General features: G+C 45.0%; 1 protein-coding gene across 3 annotated transcripts; it reads left to right on the forward strand.

Annotated features, from left to right (window-relative positions):
- The first annotated feature begins 1549 nt into the window (after window positions 1-1549).
- CD160 (CD160 molecule) lies at window positions 1550-19402 on the forward strand. Of its 3 annotated transcripts, none has more exons than XM_053214722.1 (4): window positions 1550-1701; window positions 11185-11329; window positions 12001-12327; window positions 16736-19402. In XM_053214722.1, the coding sequence occupies exons 1-4, from the start codon at window positions 1654-1656 to the stop codon at window positions 16888-16890; spliced, it is 675 nt and encodes a 224-aa protein (XP_053070697.1). In that variant the 5' UTR covers window positions 1550-1653; the 3' UTR covers window positions 16891-19402. The 3 variants fall into 3 exon arrangements, with proteins under 3 accessions (XP_053070697.1, XP_053070696.1, XP_026907295.2); XM_027051494.2 differs by lacking the exon at window positions 1550-1701 and having other exon boundaries at window positions 10705-11329; window positions 16736-16870; window positions 18737-19402; XM_053214721.1 differs by lacking the exon at window positions 1550-1701 and having other exon boundaries at window positions 10703-11329.
- Window positions 19403-20105: the final 703 nt, after the last annotated feature.

Raw genomic sequence — 20105 nt, forward strand, 5'->3', positions numbered from 1 at the left:
GGATATGATTTAACACCCAACCGGATCTTCTTTTCATGTTGAGCACTTACTAGTAATACCTGGAAAACATTGTGTCAGTTGCTACATTGTGTAATTGGCCTCAGGAACCTTACATATCCAAAGGCTGACAGGATAAATACTTGGGAGGCTGTGGGCCAGGGGCTGTCCCTGAAGCCACCGGCAGCAGGCAGCCTACACTCCAGCCATTTCCGTCACCTCCTTGGTTTCTCAACAAGCCCGCTGTGCCCCTACACCTTGTATGTTCCTATCATTCTCACATCTGAAAAATGCTTCCCCTGCCTTTTGAAATCCTACCTTCTTTAAAAGTTCAATTCAAATGTCACTTTGTCCACTAACGCACCTGTCTGGCACGGGGGCCGTTTCCATTTCTTCTTCCCTTCTGTCTCTTCTTCCTGGGTTTTCTCCCACTTCTGGGGCGCTTACAGCACCGGGCACATTCTGCCTCGTCCCACACACCACATAGACCCAACAAAGCGCGCTCTGCTGGAGAACGGGCCAGCCGGGGCTCGGTCATGCCAACCCCACGGTGCCCAGGACACAACAGCATCAGTGAGGAGGGAGCAGAAGCAGCCCTTGAAGGAAATCACGTACGCAAGTGTCTGCACGATGGACAGACGCTCCCTGACTGGTGCGAGAGCAGTCCTCTGCCGTTCAGTTTCACGCCTGAGCTCTTTGCAGAACGTGGAGGGGTTTGCAACTAAGTGCAACTTAGTGGCGGGGTTTGCAACTAAGTGCGAACACATGAGTGTCCGCCAGTGCTCCGTGGGGCCCCAAGCTCGCATATCCACGGCTTTCTCACCTTCAGCTCCTCTTACCCTCAACATCCTCCTCACTGTTGCACAGCCTCCCGGCCGATGAGACAGGCTGAAGGCTGTCATGGCCAGCCTTCTGAGTATCCACAGAGACAAGCATGGACAAATCTCCATTTGAAGGAACAGAGAAGTCACGAATGCGACCACTGCTGTGGGGATTGGGTTAGCAAACCCCTGGCCCCATTCAGCAGTTCACATCCGTGGAGCCAGGCATCCTCTGGGCTGCGGTGGACCACCCTGTGCCCCGGGTGGCGGTGAGAGACCGTAGATGGGAGCAAAGGCCTCCCCCCCCACCCCAACGCCCGACGCTGGTTTCCATCCCCCAGGAACCAGCACATTGTGTTGTGAAAGCTGAGCAGTGTAGCAGAATCAGGAGACAGAACTGATGGCTGTCCACCTGACAACACGATGACTTTGGTGGGGCCTCCTTAAAGGACCTCAGACCCCAGAGCACTCTACTGGGGACCACAGAGGGCCCCAGACCAGGAACTCCCTGGCCGCACACGGGTGAGAGTGACTCTAGATCAGTCATGAAAAATTTCCCCAACCCCACTTCTGATGACACCTCTTGGGCTCCTGGGGAGCCTGCCATTGGTTAGCAATCATGCTGGGTGTTTGTTGCAGAACCACGGGGCTTCCTGCTGCTCTGGGTGCCCCCTGGCGTGGAGCCTGGCCCAGCCTTGCAGAAGTTAGGACCCAAAGCTCTCACTCTCACTCAGATCGGTGCTCTTCCCACCAAGGTGCACAACACTAGAGTTTAGGAGTAATCCCAGCAATCCCCCCAGCCACCAGTGACCAAGAAGGAACAGAACAGAGCAGAATGGAAATGGCTCGAGGGGTCATAGGTCAGCCACCCACCTGCTCACCGGTACGTACAGGACTGTTTGGGCTGCCCCGCTCCCTGTCTCCAGTGCCTGCCCCAGCGTCCCTCATAGCTCCACCCTCCTTCTCCCCCTTCAACCTGGAGCTGCTCTCTACTCTGCCCAGTCCTTTTTTTTTTTTTTTTTTTTAGAGAGAGAGAGATTGAGAGAGTGTGTGAGAGGGGGAGGGGGCAGAGGCAAAGGGGAGAGATAGAGTCCCAAGCAGGCTCCATGCTCAGTGCGGAGCCCAACGCAGGGTCCGACCCCACAACCCTGGGACCATGACCTGAACCAAAATCGAGAGTCAGACGCTCAACCGACTGAGCCATCCAGGTGCCCCTACTCTGTTATGTCTTTAAGTCTCTCAGGAAGACTTGCTACTCTTCTTTATACGTGACAGCACGTGGCTGTCCTTACATCTCCTAGTCATTCTATTACCCGTCTTGTCTTTATTCTGAATCACCGAGTGAAAAACCTTTGTCCCCGAATGTGAAGAAAGCAATTTCCAAGAGCACTTTTTCTCAGCCCTCTCAGCAGACAGTTAGAGTCTGTCCCTAACACACAAAGAAAGGAAGAGGAAAAGGAGAAAGGAGCAGAGGATGGGGTGGTAGAGAAAAAAAAGGCACAGTGGGGGTGGAGGAGAGAGAAGTAGGCCGACCCCTGCCTGCTACAAAAACCCATGCTGTGGTTTTCAAAGACCATATATACCAGCCGTGAAGGTGTGAGCAGTGACGGAAGTGGGAGACGCCCGAGGAGCAAGTCAGGGGCTGAGGCTCCATCAAAGTGCCTTCACCAGAGCCCCCGGCCTACAAGCAAGAAAGAAGGACATCAGTCCGAGGTAATAAGGCCCGCTGGGGACCTAGGGTCCAGGAGCAGGGATGGGACAGTTGACAGAATTGCTCACGTAAGGACAGGCTCCTGGTGAGGTCTCTGAGAAACCCTGATTATTGAAATGTCCTTTACCCTCAGGAGCCTGGGAAACAGAAGTGTTACTCGGTGCCAGCTAGGCCACCATGCTCACCCTTCCCCTGCAGGCTTTCAGGGGTACGGGCCCCATTCTGGCACCACAAGTGAGAAAGAACCGTAATGTGTGTTCATGGCAGGGAAATCTGGGCGAGCTCCTTGAAGCAACTATACGTGAGGGAGCCTCTCCTGTGGTCCTGGAGCCTCTAGGCCACTGTCTTTTGTTCAGTGCTCACAGGTGATGAGTGACAAAGGGTCGTTCTCACCAAGAAAAAGGAGGTGGTTACTAGAGGAAGTTACCAAGTTTTGGATCAACTCTCCTCCGAATCCCTCAAAGCCTGGCCTAGGACAAGCCTCTGGGCTCCTTGGTCCTGTAAGGCACCCCGGAGGGAACTTCACACTGCAGATGTTTGCTCTGGGGGTAACACCAACAGGAGGGGGCTTCAGGCCAACTGGCATGTTTTGGAGAGTCAACTTGGGAATTCCAGGGTGAAAATAATGGTTTAGAAACAGTTTCCCTTCGGGCTCCTGGGTGGCTCAGTCGGTAAGCATCAAACTCTTGATTTCTGCTCAGGTCATGATCCCAGGGCCGTGGGCTCAAGTTGAGTCTGGGTCCATGCTGAGTATGGAGCCTGCTGAAGATTCTCTTTCTCTCTCTCTCTCTCTCTCTCTCTCTGTCTCTTCTTCTGACCCTCTCCCCTGCTTGAGCTCTCTCTCTCTCTCTCTCTCTCTCTCTCAAATTAAATAAATAAATATTTTTCCTCCAAGTTCCAGAGTTATGCACTTTAGTGGAAGACATTTCACTTCGAAATCAGGAGAGCTGATTGCCTCAGTTTCCCTAACGGCAAAATGAGGAGCCTGTTCTACAGGAATTCTTAACTGGGGGGGTCCATTCATGGGATTCCTGAATCTGGGAGAAACATTATTTATTTCCACCAGTCTCTAGCTGAAAGTTAGCCTTTGCTTCGATTATGAATGTCGGCAACGAGCCTCGACAGAATTTGCCATCAACAGAAATCAGAAATATTTTCACATCTCATTACAATTGTCATGGATTTCTCAAAATGTTGCCTACGCTCATCACTACTATGAAGTTATGATGGTTACTGATGGTTACTGGCTGGGTGTGCCCAGGAGGTTAAGAGCCACAAGCCTGAGAAAGCAGGCAACTGCTCCAGGGCCTCCTAATATGCTAACCTCAGTGTATTTACTAATCTGTTTCTAGTTTAAGGAAGTCGGGGTTGAGGCGAATGAAATCCCATCTCTGGGTCTGGGGGCATCATTCTCAGCTTCATGGGAGAGTTGCAAACAAGTATTGTGAGGCTGATTGCTAACCTTCCAGCCCCCCTGAGAGGTCAGATCTGGGCTTTAGCAGCAAAGAGAAGAGCCTCTTCCTTACCGTCGTGTCCCCACCAGCGACAGTCCCCACGCCCCAGAAAACCTCGGGCACAGATTCATGTATCACTTAATTATCGCAACATTTCGCAGAAAGGAGTTTTAAACACAAGAGGAATGGGCGGCTGGGCAAGGTTAGTAACGCGCCGGAGGCCACAGGAAGCTTGGATTGGAATCTGGGACTTCACGTGCCCCCACCTTACAAGGCCGGGGGCCAGGAGGGTGCTTACCTCCGGAGGCGCATCCTCCGCATCCACAGGCCCTGGGCAGCCAGCATAGTTCAGGGGGCCCAGGGAAGGCTGAAAGTTGAGGATGCCATCCTCACCTGTCACCCTTGCCGATTCCGGGGCTTGCCCAGAGAGTCCCATTTCCCTGTCCACCATCTCTTCCCGCTGTGGAGGGCCAGTTGCTGTTCTAGCACAGGCTGCGCCCCCAGGACCCACCGGACGCGACCTTGCACCCCCTACACCTCTCCCAGTAGTTCAGGGTTTCCGCGGGTGGCAGCACGCCCTGCCTCGCGCCCCAGCGGCTCACGGGCCTTCCCTGTTCCATCTGGAAAGCAGCGCCCTCTAGCGGTCAGAGTGCAGAAGCGGCTGTGCCTACCCCGCCGGGCCCTGCCCGCGTCACGCCGGGGTCCCCCCCCTCCTCCGGGCACCAAGGTCACCTACACCAAGAGCATCCTTTCCCCCATGGCCCCCACCCGTCCCGGCCCTCTTGAACCGCCGACGATAGACTTACACTCTCTGCTCCAGCTCGGCCCTAGGCACCGCGAGGCCCAGCCACAGGGAAAAGCCTGGCGCCTGCCAGCCGGCCCGCCAGTCTGCAGCTCTCTTCTTGGAAGCAGTCCCTACCCTGCCCCCTCCCATCCCACTGCACCAGTCCCTCAGGAAACACGCCTAGAGAAGGAACATGACCTTCTCAACATCTCACAGCTAATGCAGAGCCCGGATTGGAGGCCAAATCTCCCCAGCCCTCACCACCGGCTCCCCAAAGTCAGCAACCATCTGTCAAGGCCTAACTGCACTCCCTTCTTGCAGCCTTTCCAGACCCCTCGTTCAGAATTTCTCTTTTCCTATTCCTTGATATACTTTATGACCTTATTATTGTCATCAAAGCCCTCCTTGGATTGCAGCTGTTCCTGAATGGCTAGATAGCTGTGAGAAGAGGGACAAAGGACATGAGAAAGACTCACATACCTTGGGAATTAGAATCCTAGCTCCTTTACTTAGAAGCGGTGATTTTAAGCTACTCACAGTGCCTCTCTAAGCTTCCATATGCTTAGTAAAAGTGACAGATTTTTAAATAACCATAATAGCTGTGTATAATTGTGTACACATAATTGTGTATGTGGATGTTGCATGGGACACTGTAAATTGCCCCCAATATGAGGAAGCATAAAAATAATCATAGCTAACATTTACTGAGCCCTTACTCTATGCCAGCCACTATACTGGCATTATACCAGGTAACTAGTTTACATGGTTGCCTCCTTTAACCCCAACAACAGCCCTGGGAAGAGAATATTAGCACCATTTTATAGCTCAGTAAGCTGTTTTTCAGAGAGGTTAAGAAACTTGCCTAACATCACACAGCTAGCTAGTAAGTGTCAAAGCCAGATTATAGACCTGTCCTTCTGACTAAAGGCTGCATAGAACCACTAGGACAGTCTGCCTCGGTTTGAATGATCTCTCTGTGCTCTATGGTGCCTGACACATCAGAGGTGTTCAGTGTTTGTCAAATATGCCCATTTATTTATTAAGGGCTGAGCACAGTTCCTGTCCCAGGAGCCTAAGAAACTTGCCTGTCACACAACTAGTAAGTTTTGGATCCGGTCTTAGACATAAGCAGTCTGGCCCCAGAGCCCATGCATTTTTTTTTTTTAATGTTTATTTATTTTTGAGAGAGAAAGAGACAGCGCGTGAGTGGGGTGGAGGTGCAGAGAGAGACACACACAGAATCCAACACAGGCTCCAGGCTTTGAGCTGTTAGCACAGAGCCTGATGCGGGGCTTGAACCCACAAACTGTGAGATCATGACCTGAGCCAAAGTCGGACGCCTAACTGACTGAGCCACCTAGATGCCTCCAGAGTCTATGCTTTTAACTACAAACCTAGGCTAAAAGAGTAATTGCAATCCTTCTTTATCTTCCTTTTCAAATCAGATGTTACTTTGTAGCTAGACACAAAAGCATGTCACTAAATGTTTCAATGTTTTGCTTCAAGAGTCAGCCAGACATTCTGATGAAGACATAGAACAGCATGAAAGTATAACAACACAGGACAGGGAACAAGAGGTCAGGGCTAGGGCAACAGCACTGGGGGCCAGACCACTGGGATTTTATTAGGATCGTGGCACATTAATAGAGAAGTATAGAGAAAATCAACAATTGTCTTTATTTAGATTTTCTTTTGCTAACAGCACTTCACAGTTTTTATCCTATAGATCCTAATACAATCTTGCTACATTTTAAATTCCTGGGAATTTTATGGGATTTTTGTTGTTGTTGCTATGAGTGGCATTTCTACTTCTATCATATTTTCTGACTAGCAGTTGTATCCAGGAAATATTTATAATTTTATGTATTTATTTTGTGAGTATCTGATTAAATTTTATTTATGTTATATGTTTATCTTATTATTTTATGTAAATTATAAATACATAATACTCTATACTATGGATATGCTATAATTTATTCAACCATTCTCTGACCGATGGGTGTTTACCTTTTTTCTAGTTTTTTGGCATTGTAAATACTGTTGCAGCAAATATCCTTAAACATATATTCCATCACACTCATGTTTTTATTTCTATAAGCAGAGCCAAAATACAGGGTATATTTTCACCCAGGGTGAACTATTGTACGTATTTCCTAAGACTCTCAGTAGAATCAGATTTATTTTTTTTTAATGGTTATCTATTTTTGAGAGAGAGAGAGAGAGAGAGAGAGAGAGCGTGTGCATGCACATGAGTGGGGGAGGGGCAGAGAGAGAAGGGGGACAGAGGATCCAAAGTGGGCTCTGTGCTGACAGCAGAAAGCCCAATGCGGGGCTCAAACTCACGAACCACAAGCTCACGACCTGAGCCAGAGTCGGAAGTTCAACGGACTGAGCCACCCAGGCACCCTGAATTGGATTTATTGATCATTTTCATTTGTGCTCATCTGTTGGGTGGTAATTCTGAAATTCTGGACTCTGAACTTTTTTTTTTTAATTTTTTTTAATGTTTATTTTTGACACAGAGAGAGACAGAGCATGAGTGGGGGAGGGGCAGAGAGAGAGGGAGACACAGAATTCGAAGCAGGCTCCAGGCTCTGAGCTGTCAGCACAGAGCCCGATGCAGGGCTCGAACCCACAGACCGTGAGATCATGACCCGAGCTGAAGTCGGATGCTCAGCCGACTGAGCCACCCAGGTGCCCCTGGACTCTGAACTTTTAAAACTTTGCACTTCCCTATTAAGACTGAACAACTTTTCATTACATTTCTTATTTTGTGAACTGCCTATTCAGATATTCCCTGAATATCTGTTGTTTCTAATATTCTTTCATTGTTTCTAATATTCTTAATTCTCTTGGGTTTTCCAAATGCAAGTCACATCAGGGGTGCCTGGGTGGCTCAGTCAGTCGAGTGTCTGACTTTGGCTCAAGTCATGATCTCCCAGTTTGTGGGTTTGAGTCCTGCATCGGGTTCTGTGCTGACATCTCAGAGCCTGGAGCCTGCTTCAGATTCTGTGTAGCTCTCTCTGCCCCTCCCCTGCTCATACTGTCTCTCTCTCTCTCTCTCTCTCTCTCTCTCAAAAATAAACATTAAAAAAAAAAGTTACATCAAGTGGAAATATTTTGCCTCAAGATTTCCAGTATTTATACCCTTAACTTTATTCTCTTGTCTAAATGCAATGACTAATGTTCCCAGAAAAATAGAAAATAATAAAGGTAATAGGAAGCACCTTTGCCTTTCTCCTAATCTTAATAGAAATGATCTTATATTTTACCATTAAATATGATTCTAGAATTTTATTTGAGATATATATTTCTCCATTATGTTGAATAATACTCAACTGTCACCATTTTCCTTAGAGTTTTCATGGGAATGAATATGAGATTTTATCAGAATATTGACTTTCTTCTTTGATTTATTAACATAGTAACTGATATTAATAGATTTCCTAATATTGAATCATCCAAGAATTTCTAAGATAAATTCCACTCCATTTGTCATGGTGTGTTACATTTTTAATATCCTGCTTGATTGATTTGCTAACGTTTTATTTAGGATTTTACACGAATGTTCATATAAGTCAGATTGGTCTGCAGTCTTCTTTAGGCTTTAATGTTTTGGTGTTAGTAACAAGAAGTGAGATTTCCTTCTTTTTCTATGCTATCAGTTTGAACAACCTCAAAATATCTCAAAGAATTTATTTATAAACTATCCAAAGTAGTGCTTTCTGGAAAGATAGTACCAAATAATTTTCTGTTTCTTCCATGGTCATTGGGCCCTTTAGGTTTCCTCTATTTTTTTGAGTCAATTTGGCCATTTGTATTTTCATAGAAAATTATTTATTTCAACCAGATTTTCTAACTCTTCAGCTTAAGGTAATACAAAAATATCCCTTTTCATTTTTAGTTCCAATTACATTTATGATTTTTTTTCTTCTTTCTTATTCCTAATTTTCACTTTCCTCCATTTTTCCTTTATTCCATTAGTTTATTTTCATTTTATTTTATTGTGGTTTCCCCTTATAGGGCTATAAGCTGGAATTTAAAGGATGATTAAGAGTTTATCAGGCAGAGGGGCAGCTGGGTGACTCAGTCAGTTGAGCATCTGACTTTTGGTTTTGGCTCAGGTCATGAGCTCATGGTTTGTGAGATCAGGCTCTGCACTGACAGTGTGGAGCCTGCTTGGGATTCTCTCTCTTCCTCTCTGTCTCTCAAAATAAATAAATAAACTTTTTTTTTTTAATTAAAAAAAAAAAAAGAGGGGCATCTGGGTGGCTCAGTCATTTGGGCATCCAACTTCAGCTCAGGTCATGATCTCATGGTTCATGAGTTTGAGCTGACCAGGGCCTGGAGCCTGCTTCAGATTCTGTGTCTCCCTCTCTGCCCCTCCCCACTTGTACTCTTCTCTCAAAAATGAATAAATATTTTTAAAAAAAATGAAATGAAAAAAAGAGTTTCTCAGGCAGAGACATCTCCGAAGGCATCTCCGAAAGAGTAGACAAAATGGGCAGAAATCTGCAGGTTTGAAATAGCTTAGGGTATTCAGTGAATTGTATCTTGGGTCGGCTAGGATGGTGATTCAGGGGTGGGAGGAGGAAGCACCAGACTAGGAAGGAATCCCACCAGGGAGTGTCATTCTACCTCTACCTCATCTTTGCAGCATGTCCTCAGGACCCAAATGCCTGATGGGAACACCTCATTGGCCCAACCCCAGCTTTCGGAGGGTAGGAAGAAAGCGTATCTGGTCCTTTGGGCTCCTGAAGAGAGCATCGGAGCTCTACTTTCTATGAGAACTCACAGGAAGTTACTGAGAGGAGAAAAGAGAGGGAGGCTGGTTCCACCAGAAGATACTACTGGGTAGCCAGAAGAATGATAAATATCAACTGTGTGGAGTCACTGAGATCTTTTAACTGGGGAGAATGCCACATTCAGATCTGTGTTGCTGAGGCTTGTTTTTCAATATTTTGAAGTAGACAGCCACCTCATTATACAGGTGAGGGAACGGGCCAGGTGAGGCCCTGAGACAAGCCCGAGAGCACAGAATCATCAAGAGTTGGGATCAGAGTGGCACCAAGTTTTCTAGGTTTAGGAAAATTTAAGAAACACTCTGAAGGAAAGAAATGCAAAGTATCTTTACCTGAAAAGAGGAGGTAATGGTATCTGTGAAAATTAAAATGATTCAATGCATAGGGGGCACCTGGGTGGCTCAGTTAAGCGTCCTACTTCAGCTCAGGTCATGATGTCACGGACCCCTACAGTTACAGTGGCTTGTTCCTTGTCCTCAATTTCATTTCTGAAATTTTTCGCAATATACTGTTTTGGTTCAGTTTGGGGTTTTTTGACATGAGGATACTTTTTCTTAGCTAGGATGAGAGGATATAAACGGTAAAACAATAAAAATATTGGAAGAAAACTGTAAGTCCAACCTGAGGGAAACTTCTTAATACAGGAAACAGAGGACTTAAAAGATAGATGCAATGTATTTAACTACACACAAACGTGAATTTTCCTGATGGAAAGAAACATCATATCAGAAGATAAACAATGAATTGGGAGAAAATATTTGTTAAAACAAAAAAGTCAGGTTACTATCTCTAACAGAGAAAAAACTGATTTTTTAAAAAGGTGATTTTGAAAACATGCAGAAAAAATGAACAGGCAATTCATAGAAGAGGAAATACTATTGACCAATAAATGTATGAAGAGATCCTCCCCCTCACTAGATATGGAAATGCAAAATAAAACAACAGTGAGATCTAACTTTTTAGATCTCAAATTGATCCAATTCATCAAATTGGAAAAAATATGACAGTATCCAGTGCTGACAAGCACATTCTTGAACATCTGAGTTTCAACCATATCTTTGGAGAGCAATCTGGTAATATATAGCAGAAAAAAAAGTTAAAAAAAAATTTTTTTAATGTTTATTTTTTACAGAGAGAGAGAAAGAGACGACAGAGCATGAGCAGGGGAGGGGCAGAGAGAGAGAGAGACACAGAATCCAAAGCAGGCTCCAGGCTCTGAGCTGTCAGCACAGAGCCTGACACGGGGCTCGAACTCACAGACCGTGAGATCATGACCTGAGCTGAAGTCGGACGCTCAACCGACTCAGCCACCCAGGCGTCCAGCAGAAAAAATTTTAACGTTCATATTCGTTGACCCAGTAATCCAACTTAATTTAGAAAAAAGTATTCTGACAATAGAGCCTTTAGTGTCTCCCTGTATAGGTGTCTTACCTCTTTTGTCCTCTCTCCTCTCCAGCATACCTCACTTGATAAACTATCTCATTTCCCAGCCAGCTGGACCCTCATGCCCAAGCCTTCCTCCACCTGACTTAAGCCAACTTAAGCTAGTCCCTGGAACAGGGAGATGGTCTTGGAGCCTGGAAGGCCTTGTCTAGGAATCCCCATGTGCTTTCAGGAAATCGAGGCCAAGGACATCACTGGAGCCAACGTTTGCTTTGAGTTTCTGCAGCTGCTGACAACGTGCCAGACCCTGATGGCACCTGGCAGAGGCTGCTTGGTCCTGGCCATTCTGCTGGCAATGGTGGACATCCGACTTGGTGGTGAGGACAGCCCACCCCCAGATCCCCAGAGCAGAGACAGCCATCAGGGAAAATCCCATACTCGTGAGAAGGGATGGATCCCAAGATTTTTTTCTCTGGTGGGGAAGAAAAGAACCCACTGCCTCTTGACACTAGTGAAAGGGCAAAAACATAGTTTCATGTTTTTTGTTAAAACGAATACTGTTGCCCACCCCATCAGACATTCTGCCCCTGTGTGTTGCTGAGAGCCTGGTAATCTGGACCTCAATCGAAGATTCTTTCAGCATCTTACACATTTCCAACTTTATGAATCCCGGGTTTGAGACTCAGATACTACAATATGTGTCAAGTATATAACCCATTTAACCCCCATGTACCTCAGTTTATAAAATGGGAACAACACGTGTCTAGGGCTATACCGAGGATTAGATGTATACAAAAGTACTTTTAGTAAAGGTCCTATGCAAGTTCCATTTGGAGAGTAGAAATAAAATAGAAGTCATTTCTGAATTAATGAATAACTGGGATTGCAGGTCTCCCTCAGATAGGGGTATAGGCTGTAGACTACTCGTCTAAGGGGTGGTATTTAATGTCTGTTAGCCTCCACGTCTGCTCAACATTTCTCTGTGAATGAATTAGTCGGCCATGTATACCGGCCTCCTGGGCCTAATTCCTCCCCCTTCCCCTTCCAGGGTGCTTGCACATCCTCAGCTCATTTTCCCAGGATGGAAAGCAATTAAGCTTGATCTGTACTTTGCGGCATACAAAAGAAGAGGCTGAGGGTGCTATAGTGTTTTTGTGCAAGGACAAGTCTTCGGGCTGTTTCCCTGAGACCAGCCTGCGGCAACTGAGGCTTCGACGGGATCCCAGGGAAGATGGCATCAGCGAAAGATCATCTCAGTTGGTGTTCACCATAAACCATGCCACACCATCAGACAGCGGGACCTACCAGTGTTGTGCCACAAGCCAGAGGCCAGATATGCGCCTTCAGGGCCACTTTTTCTCTGTTTTAGTCACAGGTAAGCTCTGATCTCCCAAATGCTACCAGATGAGATAGTAAGCAGGGTCGGCGGCTGGAGCCAGAAGTAGTTACTTCGGGTCCTGGGTAGGAGTCTCCTTGGGGGAAGAGTCTTTCCCATGACTCAGTCATTTCCCACCAGTCCCACCAGCAAATGCCACCTCTCCTCAAAGCATGGATACAAAAGTGGTCTCATTTTGTCTTTAATTTTAAAAATCTTACTGAGGTAAGCCATTCAATTTTGACTGACGCTGAGACTGAGTCACAAGAAGGTAAAGCAAATTGTTCAATTTGTCTCACTGACCAGTGCCAGTAGAAGCAGATAGAGGTCTGGAATTTAGGCTTCTTCGTTCTGATTCAGAGATCTCTCACAAATGTGGTTCTATTTCTAAATATAGGCACTGAGCCTTCAGGCTGTGATAGATATGGATTTTAGATGAAACGGATGGTTGTCTTAAGAGCATTAGTTTTAAGATCTTAGTTTTAAGAAACAGAAACCCACCCAGGCTGCCATAGGTTAAAAGGAAAAAAATAATAAAACAGGAAGCATAGCTGGCATTTATGAGTTTTGTTTCTGGAATCAGACACCAGAAATCCAACAGAACTTAAAAAGAGTTACGATCTCAATGTCTCTGGGGCAGCAAGGCCTCTCATCTCTGCATATTTCCTTCATTTTGTGCATACTCCCCTATTCTGTTACTACTTTGACAAAACCTAAATATGGTTACTCCAGCCTCAGCTTTATATATGACTTCCTCATATACCCCGCAGTGCGTGACTCTGTGTTTCTATATTCCGAAAGGAGCAAGTCTTCAAAACTGAGAATTATGTTCTTTTTAAAATTTATTTATTTTGAGAGAGAGAAAGAGCAAGCAGGGGAGGGGTAGAAAGAGAGGGAGAGAATCCCAAGGAGGCTTCATGCTGTCAGCACAGAGTCTGAGGCAGGGCTTGAACTCATGAACTGTGAGATCATGATCTGAACCGAAACCAAAAGTCGGACGCTTCACTGACTGAGTCACCCAGGCACCCCGAGAATTATGTTCTAATTGGAATTGTATACCCAACCAAACTACCAATCAAATGTGAGGAAAGAATAAAGACAGACATGCAATGACTGGAAAAGAAAAAAAAAGCCATCAATGTGATCTTAAGAAACCACCAGAGGTCTGCTTCAAAAAAAACAGGAAAGTAAATAGGTAGAGTGGATAAAATGGGATCCAGGAAAGTAAGGACTCTAATAGGGAAAAGAGATAAGGAAACCCTGGAATGGAAAAGGGCCAAAACAGGCAATTAGTCCAAAAGGAACAAGAGAAAGGGGACTCTGGAAGATGTATAGTGGGTAAAAATTGAATTGATAGGTCTCCTTTCTGAAGGCCTGTGATAGATTGGATGAAGGATTAAAGACACAGATATGGAAAATTTTGCCTGGTTAAAAAAAATTAAAGTCATCATTATCTCCAGGGAAAACACTAAATTTTACAAAAGGAAGCCTAATCATGGCGCACAACTTGGCTCTGTAATAGGTAACATTTACAGAAACCAGATCGTCTAAAAATTAATTTAACTAAAATGTGTAATATAATGATTTGTGAAAGATGCAGAAATGGGGAAGGAGGTAGAGGTTTAAGAGAAACATATCCTCATCTTCTTTAACAGAAAATCAATAACGTCTAAACTTTATCATCAAGAAGTGGCAATATTAAGCACACTATTTCAGAATATCGTGAATGAAACAGCTCAGAGTTGACAGTGGTTGTCTCTAGGGAATAAGCATAGGAAGACTAAAGGACACTGTTATTATGCTCTATGAACTTTCAAGTACTATCTTATGTTTTAACTTTAAGAAAAATAGAAATAAATTACTTCCCTCCCAAATAAAAACCCAGCCTGGAACCTTTTAACAAATGCTTTCATCATCTCCTATGGTTAGCAGTTAACCCACATTTTCTACTGCAGTCTAGACTAATTTAGAGTTTCTTCCTTGCTTCCTGGTACCTTCCTCTCTGACCCTGCTTCCAGTCAGCCCTCCCATTCCCCGCCTTACCAAACTCCCAATCTCTATCAGCTTCTGTGACTCTGTACTTCCCAGGTTTCCTACCTGTCTGTTCTCTCTTCGTCTGTCACTATTTCCTCCTCCCACCTCTCAAACGTGTGAATTCATTCCCTCAGACTCACTCCTCACCTCTTCGATCTTTGTGCTCTCTCCTAAGTTCTCATACCCTCCTGATTTTAACCTGCACCTCCCTGCAAACCGACCCATGAATCAATTTCTCCAGCTCTAACTTCTTTCCTAAGTTTCAATTTAATGTTTTCACTGACAACTGTCCTGCTTGCCATCTCCTCACACTCAACCTGAGACCCTAGTTCTGCCCATGATTTACAGTTGAAATCTTGGTGCCTTTTTTCTCTTCCCCATCCAGTCAGTTACTAAATACTACTAGTTCTTTCCTACTTTCATTCCTTTCTTCCCAAAGGGGTTTTCCAAGTCTTCATCATCTCACACTGAAAATATTCCAAGTCTCCTGACAAGCCCCTTGAAATCCGAGTGTGTCTCGTTCATCTTTATTTCTCCTCCCACATCCTACCTCTGGACCTGGAACCGAGCCGTTACCTAATAGTCCATCAACTCTAAATACCATGTCTTCAATCCACATTGCCATCTGATCTCTTTCTAAAATGCTAATTTGTACATGCCACACCACTATTCACAGAGTGTTAAGGGCTTTCCAGTGTCTACAGGACGATGTCTGAATCACTTTTGCCTGGTATTGGACACTCTATACAATTTCATTCTACCATTTATGTGAATCCTGTTCCAGCTGATTTTTACTAGTGGAAACTCCTCTGTCGTTCTTCTCATACTTGTCCTGTTGATTGTGCATCCCACAGGCACAGTGCTAAGCTTGCAGAACTGAATCAGAGCAGAAAAGCCCTTCTCCTTATAAGCTAATCTATGTAGTCTATAACCTAGTCACGTTCTCCTAATACACCCTAAGCATTTCTACTTGTGATGGCTGTGAGATAAAATGCCTTTCTCATCCTCTCGGTTTATTTGAGTATTAGTGTCAGCACATATGGATGCTCACCAAATGCAGAGATGAGGTTCCTTTTGGAGGGTGAAACAAAGCTGGACAGGTAACATAGTGTCTGTAAACAATGTCTACCATTTACTGAGTGCTGTGTGCCAGGCATTGCGCTGAATGATAGATCAATTCTTTCGATCTTCATGGCCTTTTTGAGGTTGGACCTAATCTTGTCACGTGAAAAGTCAGGCTCAAAGCTAATCTGGGTAAGTTCATTCAGCTAGTAAATGGTAGATAAAAACCCAGATCTATTCTAAAGCCCAAGATTTTAACTTCTGCTAAACTGCTTGACACACTCCAGAAGATAGTTTTTAAATGAGATTTGGGGGCAATCAAGTCCAAGGTGACTAAGCTATGTTAGCTGTCTAACAAGACTCGGGCGCTCGCGTGGCTCAGTCGGTTAGGCGTCTGACTTTGGCTCAGGTCATGATCTCACGGTTCATGAGCCCGAGCCCCGTGTCGGGCTCTGTGCTGACAGCTAAGGGCCTGGAGCCTGCTTCGGATTCTGTGTCTCCCTCTCTCTCTCTCAAAAATAAACAAACATTAAAACATTTTTTAAGAAAATAAGACAGATTTTAAAAGGTACAATCAAGGGGCGCCTGGGTGGCTCAGTTAAAAAACGTCTGACTCCTGGGGCGCCTGGGTGGCTCAGTCGCCTGAGCGTCTGACTTCGGCTCAGGTCACGATGTCGCGGTCCGTGAGTTCGAGGCCCGCGTCGGGCTCTGGGCTGATGGCTCAGAGCCTGGAGCCTGCTTCCGATTCTGTGTCTCCCTCTCTCTCTGCCCCTCCCCCATTCATGCTCTGTCTCTGTCTCAAAAATAAATAAACGTTAAAAAAAAAAAATTAAAAAAAAAAAAAAGTCTGACTCTTGATTTTGGCTCAGGTCATGATCTCAATGGTTTGTGAGTTGGAGCCCTGCATCAAGGCTGTGCACTGACAGCACAGAGCCTGCTTGGGTTTCTCTCTCCCTCTCTCTGCCCCTCCCCTGCTCATGCTCTCTCTCTCTCTCTCAAAATAAATAAACATGAAAAAAAAATAATAAAGTTCCTTTAAGGTAGGCCTGTTTGTATCCCTAATGTGACACACAGTAGATTCTGTATCAGTTCACTGCTGCTTAATTAAGTAAATCATCATCACTACCCATAAATGTTAAAAAATATTTATTTGGGGAATAAATTGTGCTGAGAGCTATCCTTGGAGATAAAACAAACAAACAACAAAAAACCAAAACAAAAAAAAAACCCCAACCATCCTGAGATGATGCAAAAGGAGGTATTAATGATTTCTGAAACCCTCACCTGATCCACTGATTCTCTTTTGAACCAGAGGCAGGGAACTACACAGTCAAAGGATTGAAGCAAAGAAGACACCTCGAGTTCACTCACAGTCAAGGCACTCCCAGTTCAGGCTTCCTGCAAAAGGTCTGGGTGATGCTGGCCACTAGCCTGCTGGCCCTTCAAGGTATGTTCAGAAGAGCCTGAAGCACCTACAATGAGGGTGCTACACCTTTGACACCTGGAGTATCCTCCAGGAGGTGATGGGTGGAAAGGGAGACTAGAGTGGGAGACTGAAATGCTGCTCAAGCCATGGCCGTCCACAGGAAACCATCGAACCAACACGAGGGCAAAACTGGTCCAAAGGGACTCAAGACTTCATATTACCCAGAAGAAGATGGATGAAACACATTTTCCACTGGATAGGAGGTCAGACCTGTAAGGAAAGAAAGCTTGTAGGAGAGGCAAATAAATAAATACAGCTGCCTCTCCCCATTGGACCAACAGCAGGCTACAAGTAAAGGCAAGAGGTATTTACCTATTAGGTGAAGAACAAGGCAAGAGGCAGACTGGGTCTGGAGGTGGGTTGTAGAAGTGCAGCTCCTTGGCAATGGGTGATGGGCAGAGTATATAAACACTTGGAACTGAGTCCTCTGCAGATCACAAATTTCCCTATTCGGTAACAGAGACTGGAACTCATGATTTGTCATTACATTTTTGTATAATCAGCACTGATGCAGGATTTTGCCTGTCCTTGGCATTCCTAATTCCATTTTATTTAAGCTTTCCTCAAATCAATAACTACCACAGTTCATGTGCCACCGGAATGTAAGCTCTATAAATGCAAGGACTTTTGTCTCATTTACCCCAACAAACACAGTACCAGGCACATAGTAAGCTCTTAATAAATTTTTTTAAAAGAAAACTCATATGATGGGTTAGGTTTTACATATGGGGATTCTAACCTCATCTCATTCTTCCGGGCAAACATTCCCTGATCAAGAAACAGGCACAAAGAGATTGTTTCTCCGGTTCATGGGAATTAACACAGGACCTTCTCACTCTAAAACCGTGTGCTCTCAGTAATTACCTACTATATGCTAAGCACCTTCTCTCTCTCTCCTTTACCACCCTCCCCATTCTGAGATTGCCTCCTCCCGTTTCCAGAAAGAGGACCACCTAGAACTCCCTACTCCAGTCCCTTAACTGCAAAATAGCAAAAGACCTTATCTGTGATCCTTGGCAAGGAGTTGCCAAATGGAAGCCTGTGACAGTTCTCAAGAGGAAACTGGTGAATATCAAGCAGTCTGACCCTTTAGACCGAATTCTTTACTGAATCTAAATTCCCTCAGATGGTCAGGCTACTCTGTCAGTAAAATAAATGTCATTTCTTCATAAATAAAAACTCTGAAAACGAAATTGCAATCTATGACCGCTTACCACCTTTGACTTCCAAGTTATGCTAGAGCAAAGAATCTCTCTGCTTTCCCCCTTTCCAATCGGGTGTTAAGAATGAACTTTTGATAGTTGGTGCCTTTTATCTTTCTCTCCCCAACTCAAGACCTAGCAGAACTACGGAAGAGGCACTGTTCAGGAGGCATCCTTTTGGACACACGTTTTCTCAGGTCCAAAGAGATCACGCAGATCAAGTTACCATCTTACACATGATCGAAACGATGATGAGGGAGTTCCCTGGACCTCTGGGCCTCCCTCCGCTCATGAAACCACCTTCAGTGAGTGTCCCTCTCCTAACACTGTGCCAGCCTTTGGTGCTACACATGGAGAATCCACCTGCAACTTTTTGAGTGGCACTGATTTCTTCTTTGATTGCCCTACTTTCCTGCAAAGAGACCTCAAAGGTTGGCGTCCTCCACCAAAACCAGTCAGATTTGCTAAAGGACGCAAGTGCAATGTTAGCAATAAGATACAACTCATATAACCCCTTCCTTCTTTCCTTTCCATTCCCTCCTGAGTCACAAGGACCAAATAATGAATTACATCGGGTATCTAAGTTGTGTGGCAGTAATACCAACTTTATTTTTTCTTCCTACAGCTTTGTAAGCCTGTACCAGAAACTTAAAAAAAAAAAAAAGTTACAGCAAGATTAGCCTGACTCTGTAGCTTGCTGCCTTTCACATTGCCACATACAGAGAAGAAGACAGCACAGGGAAAGAGATGCTAAATACGCCAAGAATCTGGGGAATAGAAGGTGGGGCAAATGAGCATATTCCTTGACCTGCTCTCCTCACTACCAGATTAAAGCTTTCTTCCCATCCTGTCACCAGTTAAAAGAACAGCTGTTACAAAAGTGGATGGTGTACAGTTCTCACTCAAATATTGGATAAGTATGTGTGGTTTTGTGCCCAAGAAAAACGTTTTCCTTCCCCCTCCTCCAACACAGTAAACAAGGAAGCCAAACAAAATGAGAACACCAACTTTTTTGGAAGAGATTTTTATTTGACACTAGAAAGAAGAGAGAAGAAACAGGTAAAGATAGGTAGGAGAAGAAAGCCAGAGCCAGTGACTGACTCAGCACGAAACCAAGGAAATGAAGAGACCCTGGCATTGGGCCGAAGCCCCCCTCCACCCAGCGCAGCTGAAGGAAGAAACAGCTGTGTGCCAAGCCGCAACACGGAGCATAAGTGCCCAGCTTCAACCATGTTTTTGTCCATCTCTTTGGTCACGTCTCTTTCCTTTTAAATAAATGCCCAAAGCAATATTTGCAGCCTTCTCTTTTCTCCTAAAGTCACAAATCCTCTTGTCTTTCTCTCTGGACAGATGGCCTCTTGTCCTAGTTAAGCAAGGAGTGAGAGAAGGAGTTGGGGGGATGGCAGGATATTCCTGACAGGAGAAACTTTGTGAATAAACAGATAGGAACACAGACAATTTAACTGGAGCTAAATGGGAAGCCATCAAAAGCAAACAGACACCTTACCTGTGATCCTTGGCCAGGACCTGCCAAATGTGGGAGCTACGGTTTGTGGGAAGAGGGAGAGAAAAGGCTGAAAAAGATGGGTTAGACCCTTATTAGTGATGGCTTGACCCTCAAACTAAGTAAGGATTTTGGATTTTGTGGCTTATGGAGGTAAAAAGAGGAGGCATGGAGTCAAAACATATGGATTCAAACTCTGGCTTTGCAATGTACCAGCTCTGTCTGGGTCCTTGGGCCAATGAAATTTTGATATGCTATTTGTTTACTTATCTGTAAATGGGATCTTGCCTACGCTATCTTCTGTTTCCACAGGATCGCTCTGAGGTTCAAATGAGATTCTGGATTTTAAACCTAAAGCTATTTGAATACGGACTCCAAAGTCTCCAAAGCTTTCTCCATTATATTATGTTCACTTTAATCTTTCTCTACCGGTTTTATGTATATTCTGTGTTTCTAAATTTTAAGCTCACATGGATGACATCTTTTGCTT

The sequence above is a fragment of the Acinonyx jubatus genome, chromosome C1 (assembly GCF_027475565.1).
Source record: "Acinonyx jubatus isolate Ajub_Pintada_27869175 chromosome C1, VMU_Ajub_asm_v1.0, whole genome shotgun sequence".
In the NCBI taxonomy this organism is placed as follows: Eukaryota; Metazoa; Chordata; class Mammalia; order Carnivora; family Felidae; genus Acinonyx; species Acinonyx jubatus.